Source organism: Leuciscus leuciscus (assembly GCF_965113295.1).
Source record: "Leuciscus leuciscus genome assembly, chromosome: 22".
Classification (NCBI taxonomy): domain Eukaryota; kingdom Metazoa; phylum Chordata; class Actinopteri; order Cypriniformes; family Leuciscidae; genus Leuciscus; species Leuciscus leuciscus.
The window spans coordinates 28825820-28838512 of NC_138746.1; the positions used below are offsets into that span (position 1 = coordinate 28825820).

Below are 12693 nucleotides of genomic sequence, written 5' to 3' on the forward strand. Positions count from 1 at the left end.
CCATAGTCTGAACACATCTTCAGTCAATAATAATGATGATGATGATGAAATCAGGGCTGTCGGCTGTTCAGAATGCCTTTAAAATGCCTTCCAGTTCCATCCCTTCGTTTGAACTAAGGTAGCAAAACGAATGTGGAATTTCAATTTGAATGTAGGACAGTGAAATGAAATTAAAATACACTGCTGTAAGTGTAGGTTTTAATGCTTTCTTGTAGTACTTGCAACAATATTAGTTTATAGTGATGATCAGTGTTTGAAATGCCACCTTATAGAGGTTTGTATTTATTTTTATTTTTATGGATAATTGACAAACTATTTTGAGACGCATATAAAAGAGACATGATATGCCATATAAAAAAATTAAAATAAATAAAAAAACACTTTTCTATTTTTTTTTTTTATAATGATTATGCATGCAACTTTATGACCTCATTAATATAGAGATTATATGGAACTTTTAAAAATTTATTTGTCACACCTACAGACCATTAATTAAGGCAAAAGAGTAAAAAAAAAATAAAAAAAATGCTGTCCAATTACAGCATCTAAATATCCCCTTTCATGCATTCATATAATTTTTTTTTTTTTGTAAGCTCATGTTAAGCATCAACTACCTGTGTTGAATTATATCTATTAAATGTATTTTAATTTTAAGGACCATGGTGGGAGAGTGCATTTCCATAATTCTCTAATTCCATAATTCTCTAATAGTCAGTGATATCAATTTAATCATGTGTTTCATCACAAAACTTGGTCTAATGAAAATCTTCTGTAGTGTGACTAAGTTCTGGTTCTTCGGTCATTTTTGACCAATTTTTTTTTTGAAAGGGTTCTGAAAAAAAGTCACACTTGTACTCTTAAAAATTAGCGCATAGGAAAAAAAAAAATTAGCGCATAGGAAATTAATGGGAAACATATTTCATCTAGTGGAAACGGTTGGTACTGCGCCCAATCAAAATTTGACTGAAAGCAATTTTTCAAGATATTGTAAGCCCGTCTAAATCGGCCCAATGGAGGTTTCCGATAGAACGGGTGAAGGTCTCTGTGCATTACTGTCTTTCCGCGTGGCAAAGTAATTTAATTCCATTTAAGCTTTTATCTGACTCCATTTTATCACAACCTCGAATTTAGGTTAGGTTACCCAATTGGTTATTGGTCAATTATATAATAGTTTAGCAATACATTTGATTATTCTATTTAACTCTTTACTTTATATTTTACTCGTTCTTTAGAAAGCTATGCCGCTTAGAGAGTCTCGCGACGCCCATTTAATGCAGATCTCATGGTCACAAACTCGGCAGTCTGATAGATAACCAGAGGTTATGGCTAAAGTGATTCAACAATGCCGCATGCACGCTTGCTATTGTTAAAAAGTACCCATGTAGCCCCCTACAGTTGCCCATATAACAACTTAGTTAAAGTCCAAACAATAACCAGAGGTTATGACTAGTACATTAAGATAATGCTGCTTTAATGCTTGCTATTACATTAATAATATGTTTTTCTAGCCCCCTATTTGTGATTGCATAACAACTTAGATAAAATCAAGCAGTTAGTCAGGAATCTAGAATCCCACCAGATGTGTCTCACACTCCATCTACTTTGCAGATTTGCAGAAACATAAGACTTCACTTAATCTACTTGAGAAAATAATTTAAGAGTAATTCAGAATAAAATCAAATGTAACAATTTATAATGTCAGGTAAATTTATCATGCCAATTTCAAAATCAGTTAAACCCGACATTTAGAAAATACATAATGCTGAAGTCTTTGAGGTCCTTCAACATTATGGGCTGATCTGAGGTATAGAATCACCCTGAGCCTCTTGTTGCATTTCTTTATATAAACAGAAACTTCTTTCACATGGAAATATTTGCCAGCAATGGTAATTTGCATTCAGAGTTTACACCTTTTGGGAGCAGAGTGCCATTTGCCTGGAAGACACACCCTCCTCTTTGTGCAAGTTATCTCTAAACTCTTAAGAACTAACTTAATGCTAGTTTCTCAAGAGAGAGTCAAATGTTAATTTCCAGGAAGGTATTTTGTCTTCTCGGGAGTGGTCGTTCCTCAACCAGACTGCCTGGCATTTTCTAATTTCTCAATTCTTACAATATCAACCTCAAATTTGGAACACAACTTGTTTAGATATATTGCTTTGACTTTTTGATTTTTGCAGTTTTAGAGTAAAACGTGTTTTGGGAAATATGTATTTTTTATCAAAATAGTATTTTTGTGCATTATCTGTGCAATAGTATTTTTGTGCATTTTTCATAACAATAAACAAACTTCTTTAACTTTCTATAACTTATTTTAACTTTTTTTTTTTTTTCACTTTAGCAATAATCTGCTAAGTGTCTTCTTCAAAAAGAGGCCAAACTTAAGTCTGTGCTCCAAAGCATTCAAGATTTATGACAGTTGAATTTGGAAATTTTAACTGTTAGGTCTATGTTCAAAAAGTAGTTAACAGGTAATACATCGATTATAACTACTGCATACATATAATTTAATACCATAAAATCCCCTAAAAATACAACATATTAAATACAATATTATTAAAAATAAATATAGTACATTCATCTCATTAAAAAAAAAGAAAAAAGAAATCTGTCATTTTTGACCACCCTGCGAGGAGCACCAAAGGGTTATATTGCTTTGCAGTCAAATACAAAATTTCTGTAATTCCATTGTGCTGTGGCAAATTTTTATTCCATCTCATGAAATTAAATTGATCCAATTCTTAAATATTAAATTCTGTCCAACTTGGTTGTGGTGTTGTTTTTCAGTCATCATGTGTGGCCAGCCTCCATCTATCCGCTATGGGCGAGTGGAGGGCTCAGACCTGCAGTGGGGTTCGAGTGTTACCTACAGCTGCTTTGAAGGATACCAGTTGTCCTCTCCTGGAATAGCCACATGTGAAGGGAACGGCACATGGCGTGGTGAAATCCCTCAATGTCTGCGTAAGTACTGCTCTGTTCCATTAACAGAAAACAGAATTAAACCCCATTAGCACATCCATGAAAAGAGGATGTAAACAATATGTTTGGCTTCAGTAGACAGCATATTTAATTACAAACGCTATATGCTTTTATATGCTATATGCTATAGGCTGTGACGCATATAAATACAGTCCGTTTTGTGCTAATATACTTAACTTAGCAGTTCTTTTTGTCATTTGTGAAAGGATGTATTTACAATGTGCAAGGTATACATTTCTTTGTCGCTCTCACATGTCAAATAAAAACAAATCCCGATAACAACTGATACCCATGCAAATTAATCTTCTCCAGAATAAATAAATAAAATAGCTAAATCTCTACCATCTTGACAAATTTCTGCCATCACATCATGTTCTGTTGTGTATGGACTATTGTGTCACTATGATGGAAGATTCATTGTGAAGGTAAAATAATCGCCGCAAAGAATCGCATATGTAGAGTAAGATTTGTGGATGTGTACATTAGATTGTAAGCATAAAATTAAATTTGCAGGCGCTAGAGAAGCTTTGTGAATTTGTGAAAACGGTGACAGCATGCGCATGCGTATTACGTGTTTAGTCTTTTTACAAAGTGACTGCCAACTAATTGTCTGGCATGCATAATACTGTCACGTTTTGAGTTAGTTTTTCCTGTTCTGTTCATGTTTGAGTTTCTTTGTTAATCTTCTAGTTTGTTAATTAGTTCAGTTCTCCTCCTTTCCCTGCCTGTTTGTTTATATGGTTTCTGACTGATTTGAGTATTCTGTTCAGGTGTGCCTTGTTAATTAACTCATCAGCTCCTTTGTTTGCCTTGATGTATTTAAGCCCTCAGTTTCTGTCTGTTCCCTGTCATGCAATGTTGTTGTTTGATGTCAGTGTGATGTCGTGGTTCCTTATTCTCCTGGTTATTATTTTGATTCTTGGATTAAAGATCCAGTTTTTTGCGGATCAGTGTGAACGGGGATAATTTTGAGAACGTTGTCATCTGTACAGAATAAATTTTTAGTACATCGTTGTCGTGTAAACGTACCCTTAGTTCATTTATCGATACAGCAGCTCTGGAGAAAGCAGTGATGTAATCATCCAGCTCAGTTCAGTTCTCATACAATGTTGTCAAAGCAGGCAGATCAATAATATTAAGAATAAATATAGCTGCAAGCAATGATACGGGGCCAAGCTCCTGAAGCAGCTGCAACAGCAGTGCAGAGCAGGAAGAGCAAAAATAGCAGAAATTGAACATACATGAAAAAAACAGCTGTTTCAGAAATGCAGGTGAAAATGAACTCAAAATGAACACAGGTTCAGATGAGAATGAACACAGAATGAACAAAAACATACTTATTTCAAATCCAAGAGAAAGAAAGATTAGTACAACACTTGAATATTAAAGGAATCGAAATGACACAATATTCTACACAATTTTTCTAAAGTCGTCCCACGCGGGATCTCTGGATCAGATGCCTTTCACTTATCTCGTTGTGCCACTGGGAAGACGTACATTCACCAGGGATGCCGATGTTCCATCATTTAAGTGAGAATCAACTCAAAATGAATAACTTTTATATGCGCCACATGTCTTATTTATTGAGTCCTTCTCAGATGGACACCATGTCTGGAACTGAAGCATCTTTGAACTACTTCTGGCCACAGGGCCACTATTGCGGGCTGGGCATGTGCCACACAGGATTCGAACCCACGACCTGAATGGTTCGGGGCTCATGGCACGTGGTTTAACAGCTTGCGCCACTCAGTTGACGCTGACTTACTAATCTGCCGAGGAGAGGCTTCAGTGTAGAGCACACAAAAGTATGTTAACCAGATTAGCATGCTAAGCTATCTTAATGCTGATGTAGCTTATGGTTCACCTGATAGCTGAAGAGCCACAATGCAATCGTAAAGTGTAGCATTTAATATCATGATATTATATTGTAATTAATGGCAATGTTCTTATTTTGTTTTATGATAGCGCCACCAAGTGGTGCAGTTCCACCGCTTTTTAACATGTGTGTCAAACGTGTTTATACGTGTGTGTTTATTTATATGTATGAGAGCATAAAAAATGACCCATGGGTGACTTTGATTGTATTTCTTTGCCACTTACTATCAACAATTTGACATTTGGGCATCAACATATAGTCAACGATCTATGTTTTCAAACTTCCTACGGTGGTTTCGTCTCGATGGGTCTAATGGTTTCGAAGATATTGGAAAATGTTTTTTAAGCACTAAATCACAACGCTACATAAACAGTAAGGCGAAACCTAGCATGTTTGGTATCGTTGGACTTGGCAAGGATTCAGGAACCTAAGGAGATGACTCGCGTGAAAATAAGTCAACCACACCTAGAGTTATAAGCATTTGAAAAATAAATTGTATCACTAGGTGGCGCTGGTTCGAAACTTCTCAGGCTCCCTCAGGGCATCGTATTGATGACCCATACCGAGTTCCGTATCGATATATTCATGCGTTCATAAAATACAGCATTTTAGTACAAAATTCTAAATGGCCGACGTCCAAAATGGCCGATATGGGAAAATTATATATTAACATGCCGTTGACTCGGCATGACGCCCTGAATCTAACGAGACCACTTTTATGATTTTTGGACAAATAGTTCAGAAGTTATAAGCAAAAATAGCCATTTTTCGTATGTCCGGACCAGTAGGTGGCGCTGCGCCAAAACGCAGCATGTCACCTCAGGTCATGCTTGTGATGACATGTACCAAGTTTTGTCTAGGGATGCACCAATCCGGCTCCGATACTGCCATTCTTAGCTGGATCGGGTATCGGTTAGAGGAGGTCGATCCAAATCCGATATTGTGTGTATACTATTTGTGTATATTGTGTGTTATTGTTAAGCCCCACAAAAGGCACAAAAACATTATAAAGCACCATAAAGTTTCCGTGCACTATATTATTGTTCAGAAGCCATTCTATAGTATAATGTGAGGTAGAAATTAATAGCGGTGAGTGAAAACTCATAAGCATGAGTGAAACTTTGGACAGTTGGTGGCGCTGGAGGGATTGAGTTAGAGACTAATGTAAAATTATCATGATACATGAAAAAAAAATGATAAACAATTTTTTGGGCCAGTTCTCTGGCCAACGAACGAACACTATATGATTATGTTTCAGGCAGCAAGTAATATACAGACAGTGATGCATGTGCAACAACAATAATGTGCATAGTTCTGATCTACTGTCTTAACATAACACTTATTCTTAATCATAATTTACTCACCCTCAAGTTGTTCCAAACCTGTATGAATTTCTGTCTTCTACTGAACACAAAATAACATATTTTGAAGAATGTCAGTAACCAAACAGTTGATTGGCCCCATTGACTTCTATAAAATTACTATGTATACAGTATATGTATACAGTAACAGTGTATATATATATATATATATATATATATATATATATATTATTATTATTATTATTATTATTATTATTTTTTTTTTTTTTTTTTTTTTTTTTTTTTTTTTTTTTTGGTGTGAACTATACCTTTAATGAATATTAGCTGGTTATTTAAAATTATTTGAAATTAAATCAATATTTAGGGATTGACTTGATAGGTAGTGTAGAACCTACTGTATTGTTCCCTTGTATACAAAACAATATACAGTGTATATATATATATATTATAAATCATACCCTCATTTGGGGCTGAGCCCCCCTAATTTTGAAATCATAGAATCGCCCCTGATTTACACTTACAATCTTATGTACACTTCCACAAATCATACCTTGCGCATGCGATTCTTTATGGCATCATTTTACCTTCATAGTTCATGGCGTGACTGAAATTGTGTGAAACGCAGCTACAGCACATCATAAAACCTGTTTTGACATTTTCAATACAAGTGTCAACACATCACAAATGGATCCCTCAAGTAGCCTGGCTTTCCGGTTTGCAGTGTGAAAGGTACGAGGTGCATGCACAGAATCTGCTGTTATATCCTTCTGGCTTTTATTGTAAGCCTTTGACACAATGTCAGCTGTTACAACAAAAAATCCTTGTTAAAAGTGCCAAAAAAACCAACAACAACCATATAGCAAGTACTCACGCCAAGAAGCACTATTATATAGAGGAGAACGGGGCTAGTTGTCTCAGCTAGTCTCACAGGAAAGATGTCATGAGGACTGTCACAAAAGTTTGGAGGCAAAAGACACAAATGCTTGTTTTCTCCAGCAGTGGTTTTGTATGCTGGTTTTAAACTCCTTGTTCAAAACTATCTTCAATTAGAAACTTTTTTTGTGAATTTTATCCTCCAAACTAAATTTCGTAACAGCTGTTGGGTTGGTATGAATGGTGAACTCAAAAACAAAAAAGAGCTGGATCCAAATGCAGTGAGTTTAATAATAGAGTAAATATAACAAATCCAAGACAGAGAACAGAGAACATTATATTTGTGTAGTCTATTGGAACACAATTAAAGGGATAGTTCACTTTGAAATAAAATGTTGGTATGTTTTAGCTTACCTCAAGGGCATCCAAGATGTAGGTGTCTTTTTTTCCGCAGTAGTTTCAATTTTGATATTTTTAGGTCAAACCGTTCTTGTCTGTCAGTCATATAATGCAGGTCGATGGTCACTGTCTCAAAGAGCATGCACAGAGTCCAAATTAAAACAATTCCCCATCGTCCAAATTAAACAATCAAACAGTATTTATATCGTTGTTACCTCTTGTACACAGCCACGTCCAAGTGATCTGAGAGCGCGGGCGGGTATAGACATATACACTAGATGTTGCATTGGCTACGGTTTCGTTCCAGTGAACTGCAGTAGCCAAGGCGAATTCTATTGTATATATCTATACCCGCCCGCGCTCTCAGATCACTTGGACGTGGCTGTGTACAAGAGGTAACAACGATATAAATACTGTTCGTTTTCTCACACAAACCACTCGTTTCGTGTCTTAGGCCATCAATGTGTACTTACGATGGGGAATTGTTTAATTTGGACGATGGGGAATTGTTTTAATTTGGACTCTGTGCATGCTCTTTGAGACAGTGACCATAGACCTGCATTATATGACTGACAGACAAGAACGGTTTGACCTAAAAATATCAAAATTGAAACTACTGCGGAAAAAAAGACACCTACATCTTGGATGCCCTTGAGGTAAGCTAAAACATACCAAAATTTTATTTCAAAGTGAACTATCCCTTTAACACAATACAATCACAATAATATATATATTTAGAAAAGTGTTAATTATAAGGTTTAAAGATGTATTTAAAATGAAAGTGAGCACTGAGAACAACTGTAGATTTTTTTTTTTTTTTTTTTTTTTGTCAGGTTGTCAAGCTGTCATATGTTTCCATTTAAATAATTTATTATTTAGAACGTTTGATTTCAAGTAAATTAAGCAATAAGGTATGAGATGCTGTGCTGTATTGTGAATACAGTCACAGCTGAAGAGTGTTGGAGTGGTAGCGAAGCGTGTGCAAACCCTTCAGCCATGACTGCACTGACAATACAGCACCTCATCTGATGGAGCTGAAATAAAAACAGAGACTAGGAACTGTTTTCATGCTGTGTATTTTTATTTATTTTTTAAATACAGTATATGATAAAAAAAATAAAAAAAAATTCACACAGTATGAGAAAACATTGTTTTCTGTCTTAGTTTAAACCAGACCTGTTTGTGGCTCAGTGCAAATTTGGCTCAGCTGTTCAATAAACAGAACAACTCAGTGAACATACAGTACCATACCTAAAAACAGAAAACTTTTAAATAATATTGCTTGTTCACATCGACAACTGTGGGCTTCCCCCAAAAAAGTTATTTTTGGAATCTTCGTGGGGACTTTCCTGATGCTTTTGTTTTTATACTGACCTAACAATATTGTCTATCCCCCTAACCCAATCCCTAAACCTAACCCTTACAGGAATATTTTTGCATTTTCATATAAACATCATTTAGTATGTTTATAAATCCATTTCCCTCGTGGAGACCTCTGGCTGGTCCACACAATATAGGTAATCTCAGGTTTTGCTGTATGGGATAAACCTGTACAAACACACACACACACACACACACACACACACACACACACACACACACACACACATACTTGCATATATGGTTTATGGGGACTCTCCATTGTTGTATCTATATTAGCTGAATTTACTAGTAGCACTTTTTGTTTGCCATCTGTTCATCTGCCAGCTTCTAAATGCCTTAAAGACAAACCTCAAAAATAAGTGAAGTGTGCAGGAATACAAGAAAACAGCACTATTACAACAGTTTGACAACTGAAATGTGATTTGACTGCTGTCTTTGTCTAATTCAAACACACCAGCACCTTTCACCTCTAAGTTACACTGAAAGTAGCTAAACTGAGATTTTGACACTGTGAGAACTAGCAGACTAACTTTTTGTCTTGTGTCCTTTATAGCTGTGTTGTGTGGAGATCCAGGCACCCCTGCAGAGGGTTACATAGAGGGCCAGCAGTTCACCTACAAATCAGAAGTGTCATTCTACTGCAGACCTCCGTTCCTACTGGTAGGCTCCTCCAGGAGAGTTTGTGAAGCGGACGGTTCTTGGAGTGGAATGCAGCCTTCTTGCATTGGTGAGCCACTATCTACCTTGGAAAAAACACAATGGAATTCCCTTTGCCACATAATACATTCAGTATTTTTTATAATAAATAATTTGGTAATAAATACATTTGGTAAACACTTTACACTTTTCAATTTGTCAACATTAGTGAAGCAAATTAATAAACATGAATTAACAATAAAAAATACTTTACATACATTTATTAATCTTGGTTCATGTTCATTTCAACATTTATTAATACATTATTAAATTCAAAAGTTGTATCTGTTGATATTTTGTAATGAACCTGAGCTAACATGAACTAACAATGAACAGTTGTATTATTATTAAATAACGTTAACAAAGACAGATTTACATTTACATGACAACGATGTACTAAAAAACGGAAAAGATTTTCCTTTGCGTTTTGTTCCTTTTTTTTGTTCAGATGACAACACTGTCTAAACGATCCCCGTGTTTAAACAGATCTGCGAAAATGTCCAAAAACACTATATTATGGATACCAGGCCAGTAGTTGGCGATGTCACGTTGTAAAGAAACACTATGTGTCTATAGACTGAACATGTAATATGCATGCGCATGACATCACTAAATTTGTGTTTTTGTAGTTTACACGATAATTTTTTTCTTTTCCTAAAACTTGCACTTCAAAACCAGTTTTTAAATATTTGCATTTTCAGGCTCCCAAAACGCTGTTGTCTGAACAGCCAAAACGCATAAAAAGTTTTACATTTTAGTTCAAAACAGTGGCCCCTAAACTAAGATTTATACTTCAACAAATGTATTGCTCATTGTTAACATATTAACGAATGTTAAATAATGGGACCTTATTGTAAAGTTTAATCATAAATTTGAATCAATTCTTATAAAAGGTGTGAACATCTATTTGTAGATCCAACCAACAGTGCATGTAAGGATCCCGGAACTCCAGCATATGGAATTCCAGTCCAGGCTCAGGGATTTGAGGTGAGGATAAATGGCATTCAACCATTTCCTTTCCAACCTATCCTTTAGTTAAGTAAATTACAGGTTATGCTTCTTTGGTTTCAGGGTTTCAATCTCAATAACTCTCTTCTTACAGGTCGGAAGTAAAATTTTCTTCAGATGTCGGAAAAACTATCACATCCTCGGCTCGACGACGAGAACATGTTTAGAAAATTTAACATGGAGTGGGATGCAACCAGAGTGTGTTGGTAAGTATCACCATATACAGACTCAATGTGTTCCAAAATGTAGTGAGCTGTCTATGTTGGCATCATCATTGTCGCCTTGAGCGTGGAGGCTGTTCTGAAAAATCTTATTTTGGCCAAAGTCTAAATTAGCATCACATGTATCCTTTGCAGAGAAGGCAATATCACCAGGATCAGTGTGACAAGGTCAGTGAAAAATAAAATAAAAATCAATCCAAGATGGCAAACCAAGAACTCTAAAAATAACGCATTCAGTATCAAAAAGTGACTGGAATGGAGACCTGGAGGACAAAATATCCATTGAACTGCAGCACAGACCTGTCAATGTCAATTTTCCATGTTTCAAGCCATGGATATTTAGAGAACCTCTCTAAAGTAGAAAAAGATAGGTGAACAAATGGCAATTTATCAGCACTTGCGATTCATCCCCCTGCCGCAGTATTTCAGTCACTAAAAACATCCATAACATGCCCTGATGTACTAAGACAGTAGCTGGGTTTCCATCCAAATGTGAAGCAAATATTTTTAAAAATCTAAAAAAAGAAAAAGAAAAGAAAAATGCGAATTAGTAGGCTACACATGAACATAACATGCAGTCACTGCATGGAGTGCCTGTGGTTGAGCAGTGTGGTGAAAAGATCATCCTTAAAACAAGATGAGTAACTTACGCAAACGAAGTAGCAATTGGATACATTTTAATAACATAGACAACATAAAGGCAGAACGTAGAATTTGTAAAGTAAAACTATCATATTGAGCATGCACTAACAATCTTTTACAACCAGTGTTGGGCATGTTACTTAAAGTCATTAGTTATAGTTACTAGTTACTTCTCACTAATAGTAACTGAGTTAGTAACTGAGTTACATAATTATAAAAAATATCTAATTAACAGGGAAAGTAACTATTGTGTTACTTTTTTTTATATATACAGTATATAATATATACACTATGGACACTAAATAGAATAAATTATTATTATAAAACATTATAAAACACTAATCTACATTATTTTAATGTTGCTGTGGGACAATGTGAGAGACACCTATTAAATTCAAATTCAATATATTATTTTAAATATTATCATTACTATAGTAGAACAATAAAACACAATAGATGGTTTAGAACCATAATATTTAATATTGCACAGACCACAACTGGCCAAAAAATAAGTCTAAAAATACATTTTGCTTCTTAAGAAATTTACCAAAAATGAATAAATAATAATAAAAAACATACATACACTCTTTGTAGTGCAAATTAAAATGATAAAACTGTCACACAACTTCACAACTGGTAGACATACTGTAGCCTACTTGAAGTATTTTCTTCCTCACAGAAGTAAACAGTTTAACAAGAAGTGTTCTCAATATAATACTGAACAATGTACCAAAAATAAATAATAATAAAATATAATATTTTGGGGTTTTATTTTTATAACCTACAGTGAACGTCCTCGTCAGAGGTTATTTAAGCCAAATTCTAGGCGTGTTTGCCGCACGTTTACAACCGGTAAACCCAGGTTATTTTCTGGTTTTATTTTATAACCTAAACAGAACCTTCCCAGAACGTTCTCTGCAGGTTATTTTTAGATTAAAGTTTTATAACCATGTAAATTAATTAAAACGTTGCAGATGATACCAATAGGCTACAGAGATCATTCTAATGCTGAAATTTGTAATGTATTTATAAAAAAAACAATATAATGCTCGGACACTCTCGGTCTCTCTTGCGCATTGTCGAGTCCATTGTCTCTCGGTCTCTCTCACGGCATTCGCTTCGCTTTTGTCCAGTCCGGCACCTCATAAACACACACACCAGATAATTCTTTTTACAGGTCCTATGGCTGAGAGAGAGCCTACTCGGATGAAAACTGCTTCAGTGAGCTCAATTATAGTAACGCCGCATTTTATTGTCAGTAACGGTAACAGCGTTGTAATGGGGGAAACAGTAATTC

The 12693-nt window shown here is 35.2% G+C and overlaps 1 protein-coding gene and 1 long non-coding RNA gene across 3 annotated transcripts in view; one reads left to right on the plus strand and one right to left on the minus strand.

The window, feature by feature from the left end:
* LOC309486929 (CUB and sushi domain-containing protein 1) overlaps positions 1-12693 on the plus strand; it is a 727180-nt gene that overhangs the window by 686872 nt on the left and 27615 nt on the right. For both annotated transcript variants that reach the window (XM_082154400.1, XM_082154401.1), the window contains exons 60-63: positions 2785-2958; positions 9383-9556; positions 10439-10512; positions 10628-10739. In XM_082154400.1, coding sequence (XP_082010526.1) covers positions 2785-2958; positions 9383-9556; positions 10439-10512; positions 10628-10739 — 534 coding nt within the window. The remainder of the gene's footprint in view (positions 1-2784; positions 2959-9382; positions 9557-10438; positions 10513-10627; positions 10740-12693) is intronic.
* Positions 1-12693, minus strand: part of LOC309487064 — a 419730-nt gene that overhangs the window by 117040 nt on the left and 289997 nt on the right. The window lies entirely within an intron of this gene.